The sequence below is a fragment of the Bos taurus genome, chromosome 11 (assembly GCF_002263795.3).
Source record: "Bos taurus isolate L1 Dominette 01449 registration number 42190680 breed Hereford chromosome 11, ARS-UCD2.0, whole genome shotgun sequence".
NCBI lineage: Eukaryota > Metazoa > Chordata > Mammalia > Artiodactyla > Bovidae > Bos > Bos taurus.
In genome coordinates, this window is record NC_037338.1 from 21205112 (window position 1) to 21222742 (window position 17631).

General features: G+C 39.3%; 2 protein-coding genes and 1 long non-coding RNA gene across 8 annotated transcripts in view; 1 reads left to right on the forward strand and 2 right to left on the reverse strand.

Moving 5' to 3' along the window:
- Positions 1–528, reverse strand: part of DHX57 (DExH-box helicase 57) — a 60360-nt gene extending 59832 nt beyond the window's left edge. For 4 of the 5 annotated variants that reach the window (XR_009496295.1, XM_024999077.2, XM_005212666.5 and 1 more), the window contains exon 1: positions 472–528. The gene's annotated coding sequence lies outside the window, so the exon portion shown is untranslated. Of the gene's footprint in view, positions 1–210 lie in introns of all 5 variants that reach the window. The other variant, XM_005212667.5, reaches the window with a different exon arrangement.
- Positions 529–589: 61 nt separating this feature from the next.
- MORN2 (MORN repeat containing 2) lies at positions 590–8794 on the forward strand. 2 transcript variants are annotated; one of them, NM_001076428.2, is made up of 5 exons: positions 590–704; positions 5169–5219; positions 5652–5758; positions 6763–6899; positions 8564–8794. In NM_001076428.2, exons 1-5 carry the CDS (start codon positions 647–649, stop codon positions 8664–8666), a joined length of 456 nt encoding a protein of 151 aa, NP_001069896.2. In that variant the 5' UTR covers positions 590–646; the 3' UTR covers positions 8667–8794. The 2 variants fall into 2 exon arrangements, with proteins under 2 accessions (NP_001069896.2, NP_001421843.1); NM_001434914.1 differs by lacking the exon at positions 5169–5219.
- Positions 8795–9768: 974 nt separating this feature from the next.
- LOC132346555 (uncharacterized) lies at positions 9769–17337 on the reverse strand. Its single transcript, XR_009496390.1, has 2 exons — positions 15391–17337; positions 9769–10923 (listed from the first exon to the last, which is right to left on the reverse strand). It is a non-coding gene; the product is annotated as an uncharacterized lncRNA (long non-coding RNA).
- Positions 17338–17631: the final 294 nt, after the last annotated feature.

Below are 17631 nucleotides of genomic sequence, written 5' to 3' on the forward strand. Positions count from 1 at the left end.
TCTTTCTTCCAGCATACACTGTAGCCAATTCTCTCCCCAAACAGCCACCAACTGGAGACGGAGCTAAGATACAGGAAACGAGCCCGAGGCCCTCCAATTCAACCCTTTATCTCGCAGAATTCAGCTCCCCGGCCTCAGCTGTACAACCCTCAGCTGTCGACCCAGGCCAGGCCTGGTCACAGGCCTAGGATCCTGCTGCTCCAGACTCACCGGCCCCTGCCAGACAGGCTGGATCCCACCGGGCCGGGAGGCTCCTCAGACCCTGCCCACTGCGGGAGAGGCTGACGGTGGAAAGGTCCGCACACTGACCACCAGGGAGACGCGCGGACCACGCACACGGACACACATCCCTCGTCCTCGGAAGGGGCGACCGTCCCGGGTTTGTGGCGCTGCTTCCCGGGCCACCTGTTCGGACGTGGCGCCCAGCGGCCAAGGGCCCTGTCTGGGCGCTGCCTCCCACCCGGACCTTACCTGGAGCGGCTCCGCAGCGGCCCAGCTACAGCGGTACAGCCCTGGCGCCTTCTGATTGGCTCAACCTCGGCCCCCCCCACCCCATATTCGCTTCCGGGTGAGAGGTGCCTGGTCGCCTAGCAACCGTGTCGCACCCGGCGCTGAAGTACGGCTTCCTTTCCTCCAGGCCACGGAGCTGGCGGCCCAGGGAGAATCGCAGAGTCCAGAAAATCTCTCCCGCAGCCCTGTGTCAAGTGAGTGCCCCATCCTCTCAACGTCTCTTAAGCAGAACTTGCAGAGAGCCCCAGGAGCGGGAATCTGGAGACCTGGGTTCTAGCTGTCATTTGGCCGTCGATTCGCTGTTGTGACACATTAGGCCAGTGCCAGCGTACTGCCAGTCTGCACCTCTTAGGTTCCCTTCTTCTAGCTCTAACATTCCGAAGTTTCGGGTGTGGAACCATTTAAGGGCAATTGACACAGACACACTACAGTAGGGATAGACCAAGAGCGTTGTGGGGGCTCTAGGGATAGACCAACACACCCACCCACCCACCACACACACACACACACACTTTCACAATCTATGGTAAGGATAGACCAACACAGACACACACACACACACACACACACACACACACACACACACACTTTCAATCTACAGTAAGGATAGACCAACACACACACAGACACACAGACACACTACAGTAGGGATAGACCAACATCCCCCCCCACCCCCACACACACTTTCACAATCTATGGTAAGGATAGACCAACACAGACACACACACACACACACACACACACACACACACACACACTACAGTAGGGATAGACCGAGAGTGGTGTGGGGGGTCCTAGAAGAGTCTGGGGATGAGGGGAAATATGAAAGGTTTGTCAGGTGATACCTCTGTTTTCCTTTATGCCTCTTTCTGGGAAAAATATTCAGCCTTGTATTCCAGTTCACTAATTTACTTTTCAACAGTTTTCATTCTGCTCTTCAGCCCTTCTAAGGTGGTATATTTCAACAGTTCAGTTTATTTCAGTCACTCAATTGTGTCTGACTCTTTGTGACCCCATGGACTGCAGCACGCCAGGCCTCCCTGTCCATCACCAACTCCCAGAGTTTACGCAAACTCATGTCCATTGAGTCAGTGATGCCATCCAGCCATCTCATCTTCTGTCCCCTTCTCCTCCTGCCTTCAATTTTTCCCAGCATCAGGGTCTTTTCAAATGAATCAGCTCTTCCCATCAGATGGCCAAAGTATTGGAGTTTCAGCTTCAACATCAGTCCTTTCAATGAACACTCAGGACTGATCTCCTTTAGGATGGATTGGTTGGATCTCCTCGCACTCCAAGGAACTCTCAAGAGTCTTCCCCAACACCACACTTCAAAAGCATCAATTCTTTGGCGCTCAGCTTTCTTTATAGTCCAGCTCTCACATCCATACATGACCACTGGAAAAACCATAGCCTTGACTAGATGTATCTTTATTGGCAAAGTAATGTCTCTGCTTTTTAATATGCTATCTAGGTTGGTCATAACTTCCCTTCCAAGGAGTAAGCGTCTTTTAATATCATGGCTGCAGTCACCATCTGCAGTGATTTTGGAGCCCAAAAAAATAAAGTTTCTCACTGTTGCCACTGTTTCCCCATTTATTTGCCACGAAGTGATGGGACCTGATGTCATGATCTTAGTTTTCTGAATGTTGAGCTTTAAACCAACTTTTTCACTCTCTTCTTTCACTTTCATCAGGAGGCTCTTTGGTTCTTCACTTTCTGCCATAAGGGTGGTATCATCTGCATAGCTGAGGTTTTTGATATTTCTCCCTGCAATCTTGATTCCAGCTTGTGTTTCATCCAGCCCAGTGTTTCTCATAATGTACTCTGCATATAAGTTAAATAAGCAGCGTTGACATACTCCTTTTCCTATTTGGAACCAATCTGTTGTTCCGTGTCCAGTTCTAACTGTTGCTTCCTGACCTGCATACAGATTTCTCAGGAGGCAGGTCAGGTGGTCTGGTATGCCCATCTCTTGAAGAATTTTCCATAGTGTATTGTGATCCACACAGTCAAAGGCTTTGGCATAGTCAATAAAGCAGAAATAAATGTTTTTTTGGAACTCTCTTACTTTTTCAATGATCCAGTGGATGTTGGCAATTTGATCTCTGGTTCCTCTGCCTTTTCTAAAACCAGCTTGAACATCTGGAAGTTCAAAGTTCATGTACTGTTGAAGCCTGGCTTGGAGAACTTTGGGCATTAGTTTACTAGCATGTGAGATGAGAGCAATTGTGCGGTAGTTTGAGCATTCTTTGGCATTGCCTTTCTTTGGGATTGGAATGAAAACTGACCTTTTCCAGTCCTGTGGTCACTGCTGAGTTTTCCCAATTTGCTGGCATATTGAGTGCGGCACTTTCACAGCATCATCTTTTAGGATTTGGAATAGCTCAACTGGAATTCCATCACCTCCACTAGCTTTGTTCATAGTGATGCTTCCTAAGGCCCACTTGACTTTGCATTCCAGGATGTCTGGCTCTAGGTGAGTGATCACACCACTGTGATTATCTGGGTCATGAAGATCTTTTTGTACAGTTCTTCTGTGTATTCTTGCCACCTCTTATTAATATCTTCTGCTTCTGTTAGGTCCATACCATTTCTGTCCTTTATTGATCCCATCTTTGCATGAAATGTTCTCTTGGTATCTCTGATTTTCTTGAAGAGGTCTCTAGTCTTCCCCGTTCTATTGTTTTCCTCTATTTCTTTGCACTGATCACTGAGGAAGGCTTTCTTATCTCTCCTTGCTATTCTTTGGAACTCTGCATTCAAATGGGTATATCTTTCCTTTTCGCCTTTGCTTTTTGCTTCTCTTCTTTTCACAATTAAATTATTCATTTCCTAAATTGTTAATTATTTTTCATAAGTTTCTACTCCTGTCTCGAGGCTGCTGGACTCTCCCTTTTTGATGATGTTTAAGTCTTCTGCCTATTTTGTTTATTAACTCTGTTTCCTCAGAGGAGATGAGCTTTCAGCCTTTCATAACTGGCACTCAGGTTAGTATTCCAGTTGAAAAGATCAGTTCTCTTGTCCCACTCATAGAGATTCTGACTCAGTAGTGTGGAGTATCGGAGAAGGCATTGGCAACCCACTCCAGTACTCTTGCCTGGAAAACCCCATGGACGGAGGAGCCTGGTAGGGTGCAGTCCATGGGGTCGCTAAGAGTCAGACACGACTGAGTGACTTCCCTTTCACTTTTCACTTTCATGCATTGGAGAAGGAAATGGCAACCCATTCCAGTGTTCTTGCCTGGAGAATCCCAGGGATAGGGGAGCCTGGTGGGCTGCCGTCTATGGGGTCGCACAGAGTCGGACATGACTGAAGCGATGCAGCAGCAGCATTGTGGAGTAGGGCCTAGGAACTTGTAAAGCATCCTAAATGATTCTAGTGCATGGGCCACACTTTGAGTAACATTCTAATAGGCTGTTGTTCTAGAAGTTATAGTTTACTTATCATCTCCAATATATGTTTTCTTCAGTATTGGAAAAAATTAGTTTCTAAAGTTTTAATCCACTGAATGTCCCAGAGCTCTGAGGCATAGATTCCACTCCACCCCTGCCCCCCAGGCCTGTGGTTTTCTTTTTTCATTTTTAACCTGGTCTTCATTCCAATCTCATTCTGTTTAGACCCTACTCCTTCCCCCGCCTCTTCTCGCTTACTATCTTTTTTTTCTATTTCTTTCTACTGCCAATTCTGAGATTGCTCACTCTACCTTACCTCTGTGAAATAATCAATAGATCATATACCCAAGAGAAATAAAAACATATGCTCATACAAAAAATTATACATGAATGTTTATAGTAGCATTATTCATAACAGCCAAAACTGGAAACAACTCAACTGACCATCAACTGATGAATGGATAAATAAACAAAATGTGTTATTTTTGTACCATGGACTATTCAGCAATAAAAAGTGATAAAATACTAATACATGCTGCAACATGGATCAAACTTGAAGCTGAGTGAAAGAAGCTACTCACAAAGGACCACATATCGTATGATTCCATTTCTATGAACTGTCTGGATTATGCCAGTTCATAGAGACAGATGATAGATTATTGTTTGCTAGGGTCTGGGGATGGGGTTGGATAGGTTTTAGGGTAATAGAGAGCAACTGATAATATGTACAGGATTTCTTTTGAGGGTGATTAAAATATCCTAAAATTAGATTGTGACAGTTATACAACTTGAGTATGCAAAAACAAATGAATTTTGTATACTTTTAAAGAGTAATTTTTGTGGTATGTGAATTATATATTAATACAGCTGTTAAAATAAACAAATAAAAATAGATCATCTAGACAAAATTATTTCCCCAGAACCCTACACTCGACTATGAAAATGCCAAGTAAACATGAATATAAAGTGAGTATCTGGTTGGCTCTTAAAGCAAATTTGTTATAGGTCTTATAATATAAAAATGTTTAAGTTTGAGATTTCCCTGTGGTCCACTGATTAAGACTTCACCTTCCAATGCAGGGGATGTGGGTTTGATCCCTGGTTGGGAAGCTAAGATCCCACATGCCTCGTAGCCAAAAAACCAAAACATAGAACAGAAACAATATTGTAACAAATTCAATAAAGACTTTAAAAATTGTTCATATCAAAGAATAAAAAACTTTAAAAAATATGTTTATGTGATTTTTCTTAAATCTTTTAAAACAGCTCCAGAAGTATTTAAGATAAACTTTATATTTCCAAATGGAGACAAGTATGGTAAGCATACATTTCAATTACTTTTTCCTATATAGATTAAAATTAAATAGCTTAAGAGTGCAAAACTGAGACTGTCACACTTGATAAAAGTACTTTTGAGATATTAACTCCATTAAATAAAATCACACAGAAATACTGATGGAGAGAAAAAAAGATACTAATGGAGGAACAGATTTTAAATCTTTAACTCTAAAGTATAGACAGTGTGCCTTGGAAACCTATGGGAAGGCCATAGCCATATGTCAGTCTTCCAGGCCCTTGAGTCAATGATTTAAAGGTCCATGGAGCACCTCATCTCTGGTCTCATTAGTTTTAGTTATAGGAAAGCAGAGAGACCCACTGTGATGCAGTTTTGATTAAGCCTGAACATACTTTATTATTTAGCCAAACAGGGTTCTCGTTTATAATCTTCAGTATTTCTCTCTTACTTAGATGGGGACTGTATAAGAACATCTTCTGGAGTCATTGAGAGAAATGGAATAGGTATTCATACCACTCCTAATGGGATTGTCTACACAGGAAGCTGGAAAGATGACAAGGTATTATTATTGTTTTGAATATTGACAGTGGATAAGTAACTCTGTTGGTTAAATGATTCCTGGCATTTCACCATTTCAAAAAACACGTATGAGTAAGCCATGCAATAAAAATAACAAATTATTATATTTAATATATATGAATATAAGGAATAGTATGAAACTCATTCAGAGAGCTGTCATCATCTTTCTCATTTCCTATTCATTAAACAAACTAAACTCATTACAGAATTTTCTCAATTAATCCTTATAGCAGCCTAATGAGTTCAATATCCTTAATATTGCTATTTTACAATTGAGGGAAATTAGGCTCAGATTCGGAGAAGGCAATGGCACCCCACTCCAGTACCTCTTGCTTGGAAAATCCCACGGACGGAGGAGCCTATTAGGCTGCAATCCATGGGGTCGCTAAGAGTCGGACACGACTGAGCGACTTCACTTTCACTTTTCACTTTCATGCATTGGAGAAGGAAATGGCAACCCACTCCAGTGTTCTTGCCTAGAGAATCCCAGGGACGGGGGAGCCTGGTGGGCTGCCGTCTATGGGGTCGCACAGAGTCGGACACGACTGAAGTGACAGCATAGCATAGGCTCAGATTTCTTGCCTAGCTAGTAAGTGATGAAAGAAAAATATGTTCTTGGGTCTGCTTGAATACAAATTTCTGTTCTTCACAACTTCTTTGTGCCATTTTTGGGCTAACTAAACTGGTTGGCCTTTAAGATTTTCGATATATTCAAGGTATCTTGAGGAGCCCTGTTATTATCATTATGGACCTGCAAGATGTTCAAGTGCCCCAGATCAGAAACACTGACTTTGTCAGCTTCACAGAGACAGACATAAAAAGGACAATGATAAAAATATTGTCTTATCATTGTGGAAATAAAGGGTGATGAATGGTAGATTAAATAATAACTAAGTGGATGACAGACATATGTGTATACTTCTTAGAAATACACTAATGAAACTGAAGATTAGTTACTGAGGTCATTTCCTTTGTTACAAACAGATGAATGGTTTTGGAAGACTTGAGCATTTTTCAGGAGCAATATATGAAGGACACTTTAAGGACAATATGTTTCATGGACTGGGAACTTATACATTCCCAAATGGGGCAAAGTACACTGGAAATTTCAATGAAAACAGGTGAGTTTAAAATAAAAAGTCACTGTAGTCTAAAAGTTATTTTTCAGGCATATTTGCCTAAAAATTTAATGCTAAATTTCTTTTGTAATGTATTTAGTTAAAATATACTTACATTTTAGAAGAATTGTTGGGTTATCATTTTGGGGGAAAATGTTATGAGAGAGGCTAAGGCCATCATGAGCCTCCAAAACATATCATTCCTGCTGCTGCTGCTGCTAAGTCTCTTCAGTCATGTCCGACTCTGTGTGACCCCATAGACGGCAGCCCACCAGGCTCCCCTGTCCCTGGGATTCTCCAGGCAAGAACACTGGAGTAGGTTGCCATTTCCTTCTCCAATGCATGAAAGTGAAAAGTGAAAGTGAAGTTGCTCAGTTGTGTCCGACCCTCAGTGACCCCATGGACTGCAGCCTACCAGGCTCCTCCGTCCATGGGATTTTCCAGGCAAGAGTACTGAAGTGGGGTGCCATTGCCTTCTCCGATATCATTCCTAGTGATAATCTATTAGATTTTTTCATTTATTTTCTCTTGACTTCTTTATTCCTATGGAACTTTTTGCAGTCATATTAGAGAGGGAAAGTTTGTTGCAATTATTGAGAAAATTTAGGCCAAAAATTATTTTTGCTTGAAATATCTTGATAAGGTTTTTTTATAGTTTTAAATTTTATTTTATATTTTCTTCCAGTTTGAGATGTCATTCATATACAGCACTGTATAAATTCAAGGTATATAGCATAATGATTTGATTTACATATATCATCAAGTGATTACCACAATAAATTTCGTGAACATTCATCATCTCACATTGATATAAAGTAATAAAAAAAGAAAAATATTTTTTTCTTGTGATGAGAACTAAGGATTTACTCTCTTAACTTTTATAAATAACATACAAAAGTGTTAATTATATTTATCATCTTGTACATTACATTCCTAATACTTTATTTATCTTGTAACTGGAAATTTGCACCTTTTGACCACCTTCATCCAAATCTCCACCCCCACCCTCACACATCTTTATAAATTTAATCCTCACACCAGATATGTCATCCAGAGGTTTCGTGTTAATTTATAACTACCCCCTTATTATTTCCAGAATTAAAAATGCAACCTAATTGTTATGAAGTGGTTGATACATATTGAGGAGGGTAGAAAAGTGTTCACCTCTTCTGTTGCCAAGTCTGTGATGACAGCATATAAACTTTTCCCACTGATATTAATAAAGGGAGAAAACTCTAACCCATGGGATAAAGGTCTGTTTGGTTCTGTGAAGTGTATTTTCACCACTCCAAATAGTCCAGAAAACACCAGCATAGAGCATAGTATCTCAAACATAGTTGAAAATCAATAAACATCTGTTGAATAAATGAACTAAGTCAGATAACCAATATAAACTTTTCATTTTGTGACTGTTCTGGTTTTGTCTAAACTAAGCATATGTAATCCTAAAATCTTAGACGTAAAAATTTGTATAGTGACAATGTTTGTTGGAATAGTAGTATTTTTTTTTGTAGGATATAAAAACAGGATGTCAGATTTTAAATCAAAGTTTGAAAGCAGAATGATATAATTCTTCAGACATAGTATATAATATACTAAACAGTCTTATACCTGGACTGTAAATTTCTAGTCTTGTTAATGAACACATTTATTTTTTACTGTTGCAGGGTGGAAGGTGAAGGACAATATACTGATATCCAAGGACTAGAATGGTGTGGTAACTTTCATTTCACAGCTGCTCCAGGCCTGAGGCTAAAGCTCCATATGTAGATAGCCTACATTAAAGTTTTAATGTGGCAATTGCAGCTTTTACTTGTAAGGAAAACAACTAAATCTGTCATCTGAAATAACTCATACACTATCTATTTACTTTTGCCAATAAAACCATCACTCATTTACACCTTTTTGAACTTTCTTTTGATCATCTTATAATTAATTTAAAATAAATTATGTGGTACTTCCCTGGTAGTCCAGTGGTTAAAACTCCATACTGGTACTGTAGGGGGCGCAGGTTTGATCCCTGGTCAGGGAACTAAGATAGCACATGCCAAAAAAAAGAAAAGAAAGAAAGAAAGAAAGAAATTATATGATTCAACTGAGAGTTTGTGTGTTCATTTTAATATAAACTATGCAGATCTTGACAAAGTCAGTTTCCAATCCTGTACCTGAATTTTGTCATCTTTAAAAAGTATCAGATCAGATCAGTCGCTCAGTCGTGTCCGACTCTTTGCGACCCCATGAATCGCAGCACGCCAGGCCTCCCTGTCCATCACCAACTCCCAGAGTTCACTGAGACTCACGTCCATCGAGTCAGTGATGCCATCCAGCCATTTCATCCTCTGTCGTCCCCTTCTCCTCCTGCCCCCAGTCCCTCCCAGCATCAGAGTCTTTTCCAATGAGTCAACTCTTCGCATGAGATGGTCAAAGTACTGGAGTTTCAGCTTTAGCATCATTCCTTCCAAAGAAATCCCAGGGCTCATCTCCTTCAGAATGGACTGGTTGGATCTTCTTGCAGTCCAAGGGACTCTCAAGAGTCTTCTCCAACACCATAGTTCAAAAGTATCAATTCTTCAGCACTCAGCCTTCTTCACAGTCCAACTCTCACATCCATACATGACCACAGGAAAAACCATAGCCTTGACTAGACGAACCTTTGTTGGCAAAGTAATGTCTCTGCTTTTGAATATGCTATCTAGGTTGGTCATAACTTTCCTTCCAAGGCTATGTCTTAAAGGAAACTATCAAGGAAATGAAAAAACCTTTCACAGAATAGGAGAAAATACTTGCAAAATCATATATCTGATAAAGGTTTAGTTTTCAGAATATATACAGAATTCATATATAAATATACAGAAATAAAAAGACAGCCCAATTTAAATATGGACAAAGGATTTGAATGGATATTTTTTCTAAGAAGATATACAAATGTCTGATAAACAAACAAAAAGATATTCAACATCGTTATTCTTTAGGGAAATACAAAGCAAACCCAAAATAAGATGCCATTTCAATCGCTAGGATGGCTATGTTAAAAAACACATAATAACAAAGATTGGTCTGGTGGGAATGATAAATGGTACAGCACTGTGGAAAACAGTTTCTCAAAAAGTTGAAATATAATTATCATATGTTCCAGCAATTCCTAAGCATGCACGTTAAGAGAATTGACTTATATACAAATGTTTATAACAGCATCATTCATATCAGCCCAATACTGAAAACCCAGATGTCCCTCAACTGCTAATGGGTAAATGTGATTTATCTCTACAGTGGAATATTTTTCAGCCACAGAAAGGAGTGAAGTACTGACATATGATATAGCATAAACCAGCCTTGAAAACATCGTACCAAGTGAAAGAAAGTGAAAGTGAAGTCGCTCAGTTGTGTCCGACTCTTTGCAACCCCGTAGACTGTAGCCTACCAAGCTCCTCCGTCCATGGGATTTTCCAGGCAAGAGTACTGGAGAGGGGTGCCATTGCCTTCTCCAGAGGATCTTCCCGACCCAGGGATCGAACCTGGGTCTCCCGCATTGTAGGCAGACACTTTACCATCTGAGCCACCAGGGAAGCCAACGAGTGAAAGAAGCCAGTTGCAAAAGGCCACATATAATACTGTTTTATGTGAAGTATCCAGAACAGGCAAATTCATAGAGACAGGAAGTAAATTAACAGTTGCAAAGGAGGGAGGAGTTGGGAGGCATTGGGTTTCTCTTTCAGTTCAGTTCAGTCGCTCAGTCGTGTCCGACTCTTTGCGACCCCATGAATTGTAGCACGCCAGGCCTCCCTGTCCATCACCAACTCCCAGAGTTCACCCAGACTCATGTCCATCGAGTCAGTGATGCCATCCAGCCATCTCATCCTCTGTCGTCCCCTTCTCCTCCTGTCCCCAATCCCTCCCAGCATCAGAGTCTTTTCCAATGAGTCAACTCTTCGCATGAGGTGGCCAAAGTATTGGAGTTTCAGCTTAGCATCAGTCCTTCCAATGAACACCCAGGACTGATCTCCTTTGGAATGGACTGGTTGTTTCTCTTTAGAGTGATGCAAATGTTCTAGAGTTAGTAGCTGTACAACTTGCAAATGCAAAAAACCCTTGAATTGTTCATATTCATATTAAAAGGGCAAATTTTATGTATGTTGTACATAAGGAAGCCACCCCAAATGTACCACCCCAAAATGTGTCTCTTTGGCATGAGTATTAATTTAGGGAGATTTATTTTTAAGAAACAGTCTTAAAAGTCTCTTTTAAGTCCTAAAGTCTTTCTTTTCACCTGCCCCTTAACTGCCTAAAGAATTTAGATAAAGCATCTATTGCCAGCATAGAGGTATCACCAGAGATGCTTGCAAAGAATTTAGGCTAGATGTGGTGGGGGAAACTCAGCAAGGCCCAGACATTTAGAGTCCACTCTGCCTCATTGTCTGTCCCTGGCCCAACAAACTGTTGTTTACCAAACATCTGCTTTTCCTACTTACTTGAATTGCCTTCCTTTGAAGTCCCAAACCATTACTCTCAATATCCGCCTTTGTCTTTAGCTGAAAGTGGTTTTTAAGGTCAGGGCTTTGACCATTTTAGTGAGCTATTTTGCTTTCCTGATTCTCTTCCATGTTATTAAACTTTTGATTTTCTCTTGTTAATCTATCTCATGTCAAATTTCCTGTAATTCTTAGACCAGCCAGAAGAATCTAGAAGGTAGAGGAAAATGTATTTCTCCTTGACATAGGTGAATTATATCTCAATTTTTTAAAAAGTAGATCAGTGTGGGCTCACATATTCTCTGCCTAGGAAGCACCTTTGCTGCTGCTGCTGCTAAGTCACTTCAGTCGTGTCCGACTCTGTGTGATCCCACAGACAGCAGCCCACCAGGCTCCCCTGTCCCTGGGATTCTCCATGCAAGAACACTGGAGTGGGTTGCCATTTCCTTCTCCAATGCATGAAAGTGAAAAGTGAAAGTGAAGTCGCTGAGTCGTGTCCGACTCTTAGCGACCCCATGGACTGCAGCCTACCAGGCTCCTCCGTCCATGGGATTTTCCAGGCAAAGTACTGGAGTGGGGCGCCATTGCCTTCTCCAGGAAGCGCCTTTACTTTTAGATAAAGTAATTTTAAAACTGCCAAAGCAGTACATGACAGCTACCTATTAAAAATTACAATAAAGACTTTACTACTGTATAGCACAAGGAACTCTACTCAGTGTTCTGTGGTGACCTAAATGGGAAGGATATCTGAAGAAGAGGGGCTATATGTATAAGTATAGCTAATTCACTTTGCTGTACAGCAGAAATAACATAACATTGAAAAGCAACTACACTCCACTAAAAATTTTTTAAAAGATTAGCATTTTTGCTGAAACTATTTCTGTAAAACTAACTCCTCCAAAATGGTGTATGGAATAGATAACTTCTGTAATATACTTCTTTTCTCAACTTCTTGTGAAAATTTGTATTTCCTCAATAAATCATTGCCAAATTCTATTTTTAGTTGTACTATGATAAATTTGGGTTGAAATGTCTTTTAAAATGTTGAAATTAAATGGCATTTTTATATAAATCACAATAACTTTGTATTTAATTTAAAAGACTCTAAGTGTTCAAAAGATACGTTTAAAAATTAGACAATTTTGGATATGTTGCTTAGCATTAACTTGGTATGATTTTAGAGTTAAATATTTTTATTTATTGAAATTTGTAAGGAGATGAATACTGGACAAGTTAAGATAAGCTGAGAGGATGTTTTCAGGGACCAGGACATACAATGCAAATTCAGAACTTCTGGAAAATACAGAAAAATACCTGTTTTACTGCAAACTAAAATTTCCCTAATACTTTTCTTCAAATTATTTAAGGTAGCAAGATATATACATTGCTTTTAAAATATTTAACTTTTAATGGTATAAGAATAACTTTCAATGCCCAAGTCTCCAGTTTTCAAAGATACTAAAATCATTCATCTTAAACAGTTTTCTTTTTTTTACTCCTTGAAACTAAATGCAGTTCAGTTATTTGATTAGTTGATGCTAGAATTTGACCTGGAGCTTATATAATTAGAAGAGACACTAGTTTTCCTCATTTAAAAGCCTAGTTAGCATATGACAGTCTCGTTTCCGGGGAAGTCAAACCTCTGCTGCTTCTTTTTATAACCTTTAAGTTAATTCAGAATCCAGATACGCCTTGATCTGATGATGATATAACCACGGCCAGCAACATGGGGTAAGTAGTGCTTTTGTATGCTTTGTGAAGCATTGAGAGGGCAAATATTTTCATAAGAGAAGAAATCTCATAAATCTTTACTAATGTGGGTTCAAAATATGCTAACTTTTATTTAAGGAAGTCATTTAAAGAAATTACTATTTATTCAAAGAAAATATTCATCTTCTTGCTTAATTTTTATATGATGCATAATCTGCCTTTGCAGGTTGTCAACTAAAAAATGTTTGGACTGAAGAGTTTGCTTATTTACATATTTAGTTGAAGCTGACTTAAAATTTGAGAGCAATCTTAAAGAAAGGATGACTGACTGCCAATTTTACAAAGCAGATAAATCCAATATGTGTATGCCTCTTTAGGATTAAGAATGAAAAATGAAAAAGATTAGAAATGGAGGGAGGTTAATTCATGCCTTTTGTAACATAGAAAAGGGATAGAGGATTCTTAAGTGTTTACTCCTCTATGTGCAGAAAAATATGTATTAATTAATTAGGAACATTAGTGAAAATTCTAAAGCCTTTGCAGGGGCTTGGGGAATATGATAAGAAGAATTAGGTTTCACTTGAAAGCTTTCTTTTCTTAAGTGAGAATGGGAATCCACTATAATTAGTTTTTATATGCTGAAACAATAATATTCTGAAAAATATAGAAATTTGTCTTTGTGTAAATTTTGTCTTTTTTAATCTCCTTTTAATACAAAATTATTGGCTGCAAATGGTGTAGCCATTTAAAGGCACTTCTGAAGGATTTAGCATAAACAATCAGAATTTATATGAAAGAACTTTTTAGACACACTTTCTTTTAAATAGTTTCCAAGAATTGAATTAACATCTAAATTTTTGCTAATACCATGGGCTCCAAAATGCAATCAAAACCAGCCTGAAACCTCAGAGGCTTCTGAAAGGAAGATGATCATACTATTGCTAACTTTTCATACAAATATAAAGGTTAATAGATAAGTGCCTTGTACAAATTTTACATACATTTGATTGATTTGGTTTGGGACAGAATTGATGAGACTCCTGAATTCTCTTTATTTCCCCTCTTTCCTCTCTCTCTTTCCTTCTCTCCTCCTCTGTCCTCTTTTCTTTAATGAAGGGAGTTCACCTTTTTGAGGGTCAAGGATCACTCTAAGAATTATTAGAAACCAGCCCACCCTCTCTGCAAAGATATGTAAAATCACACCAAATTTTGCATATAATTTCAGAAGACTTATAGATGGCTTGAAATACAATCTGTGGACACCCTGGGTTAAAGACCTTCGATTTTGAAATTTAAGACTAGAGTATGAGTTGCTCAACATTTTTCTTAGCTTCTGGGTTTTTATAAAATGTAAGAATCTTTTAAATTAATAATTCCTGCTAATCTTCTCTCAGAGACAATGTTGAAGATGCGGATTCTCCCACTGACTAGCTCCCAGCACACACACACACACACACACATGCAAATACACAAACACCTTACATGAGAGTGAAACACAGTTTAACGGATATCTATAGTTTTGACAGTCACATTACTGCTGCTTGTCCCCACTGACTTGATTAATCACTTCTGCTTTCGAGAGTGCTAGGAATCACCTTGGGAATCACGGAAGAAAAAAACCCTCATTATTTTATTTCATTTATAGCTCTCAATGCCCCATATAAGATGAACTAAACCATAAATTGCAAAAGATTACACAAGACACGTTTCTGATTCGTAGGTTCATGGTTATTTTGTTGTCTGTCCCTGCCCTTATCAAGAAAAGAGAGATTACAAAGTTTTAATAAGCATTTCAATCTTCCTCAATAATCAGGAAAATATAAAGAGAAAATGGCAGCTGATTAAATGCTCAAATGTGTCCATTTGAGGAGATCTCTAAAATGTATCTCCTGATAATGAAGAAGTAGCTATTTAGGATTTGGGGGAGGGGAGTGTTTTATCTGAAAGCTATTGGAGAATACAATGTCCTTATATGGGTCTATGCTAGCCTTTTCCATTTCGGGGGAGCTATGCTGGCATGGTTTTAGTGAGCAATGAAGAGGCAAATAGTAGGAAATTCTTAATGCTATTTAGAAAACCTCCTCCTCCTCTTAAATTTTCTCTGGATTTCTTATGGAATGTGTGCATGGGTGGGCTGGGTGGAGATGGTGCATAAGGATGGGCAAAGGGATAAACGGAGGAGAAGTGGAAGAACCTTATCTTGTAAAATACCTTCCATCTGCTATTTACTATAACACTTGGGCAAAGGATGAACAATGGGATAGAAGGGTTGGTTGCATTCTTTCCTGAGATGCTCTTCAATATTCTTTCCTTACCTCCTCCAGGGTCAATCAGAGTACCCCCAGTTGACATCTGGGCAAAAAGAAAGGTTAAGTCTCTGTCAAAATTGTAGAACCAATAAATTCATTATTATAGCATATTCAGCCTCCTTTTAGTTTCCTAGTTTAAGAGAGTGTAGAGTAATTTTAAAAGTTCTTTCCACTTCTGTATCAGGGAATTACTCTTTTTCCAACTCTTTTTTTTTTTTTCTGGGCAAAGCATACATTTAGCTCATGCAGTAACCTTTGAAATATTGCTCTGTCTGTGCCCTCCTTTCCATTCTAATAGTCACTTCCCTAATTCAGGCCATCATTGCCTTTTACTTGGATTATTAAAGGTGCCCATCTTAGCCACTCTGCAGCTGGTCTTTCCTCTGCAGTCAAAATTGTCATCTTCTTACTGAGAACATGTGATCTGGTTATTCCCCTGCTCAGAGGCTTTCAGTAACTCCTTATTCTGTCCACATCAGATGAGACTCCCAAGAAGATATTGACTGCCCTTTATCTGTCTCTAATCCACCTATCCAGGCTTACCCTCTACTCTACCAATGATACTTCCTGGAACCCCTAAATCCTCTGATGCATTGCAACTGTCCACCTCTGATCACTGTCCACTTCACTGATCCCCTTTGTGCCATATCTACATACTGTTCACAGTCAAGCTCATAACCTATCTTCTTTATGACACTTTCTTTAATCCCCATGACCAGAACTCATTTTTTTTTTTCTCTGCAAGTTTTAGGTACTTTATACTTTTCTTACTGCATTTTCCCAATCCATCATATGCTATAGCTATATGTATGTCTCATCTTTCCCACTAGTCTGTAAACTCCCTGAAGGAGGAAAAATGATATAAAAATATCATTTTTATATTCCCTCCCAAGATCTGGCACAATGCCTTTTACATAGTATGGGCTAAATAAATGTTTTCTGAGTTGAAATGAACTCTGCTTTTCCTATAATACGCAAAAAAGCTAAAATTTAATTTTAGCCAAAATTCCTTTTTCCTTCCCTACGAGAGTGGCCCCATTTTCCAAGTTCCTATCTGAAGAGCTCAAATCAATGTACAATATCCAAGATATGGGTGATGCAAGAAAGAAAGGGTAAAAACAACTGGAGGGATACCCTAGAGGCTTGTTAATAGTAGACAATTTGTTGATATGAGGAAAGCACACGTAGGATCAGAGGAAATGTAATGACACTTTTAAGATTTAAAAATGGTTCTTGGTTCAAGACAACTTCCTAAAGGACCAGCATATAAGTAAGGTTGGGCTCAAACCTAAATAATAGTGGCTTACATAAGCTAGAAGCTCACTTCCCTCTTACGTTCAAAAAAGAAGGTCCATAGATAGGCAATCCAGAGCTCTTCAATCAATTCCTTGGTGTGAGAGACCAAGATCCCTTCCGTCTTGCTCTTCTGCCATCCTCAGTGTCTCACCTCTTGGTACAGAAGGTTGCTAGGAGTCCACCTGTCTCATTTGTGTGTTCAGCCAGCAGGAACGAGGAATGGAAAGAAAAAGATCTGCTGTCTCTTTTAAGGAGACTTCCCAGAAGTCACTCACACTATTTCTATTTGTAACTCTTGAGTAGAATCTATCCCCATGGCTACAACTACCTGTGAAGGAGAATGGGGAATACAGTTTTGTTTTGTTTTAACAGGTTTCTTAGAAAACAGGGAACATGGTTACTGGGTGGCAATTAGCAGTGACTGACAGGGTCGGTAAGGCCATCCATTGCCTCTCATATTCCTTTAGGACAAAGAACAGCATTTGTACAAAAAAAAAGAATCTTTTAAGAAAAATTTTCTGTGAAGTTAAAGGGAAAGAAAGAGCAAGCCAAGCTGGGAATAAACATAGATTCACTTTGGATAAAGGACAGGGACCTTGACAAAATGACAAAGGTGGTTCAGCAAGCCCACTCCTATATCCTGGCCCTGCCCCTCAGCCCTCACTCACCTTGATCTTCACTTCTGAACTGTGAGGTGACTATTATTACTACTGTGCCAATTATACCAATTAAGAAACTGAAGGTCCAAAGATTCAGAGACTTGGCCAAACTGCCCAAGAGGCTTCAGCTAATGAAAAATAAATAAAACACAGCTGGCTTGGAATCTGCTGTCCTACTCACAAAATTCATAGAGTGTTCTCCAAAAGGATTTATACCTACTTTTGACTGTAGATCACCTGGCTTAGCCCCTACAGAAAAACCTATTACAAACCTACTTCACTTGTCACTTGA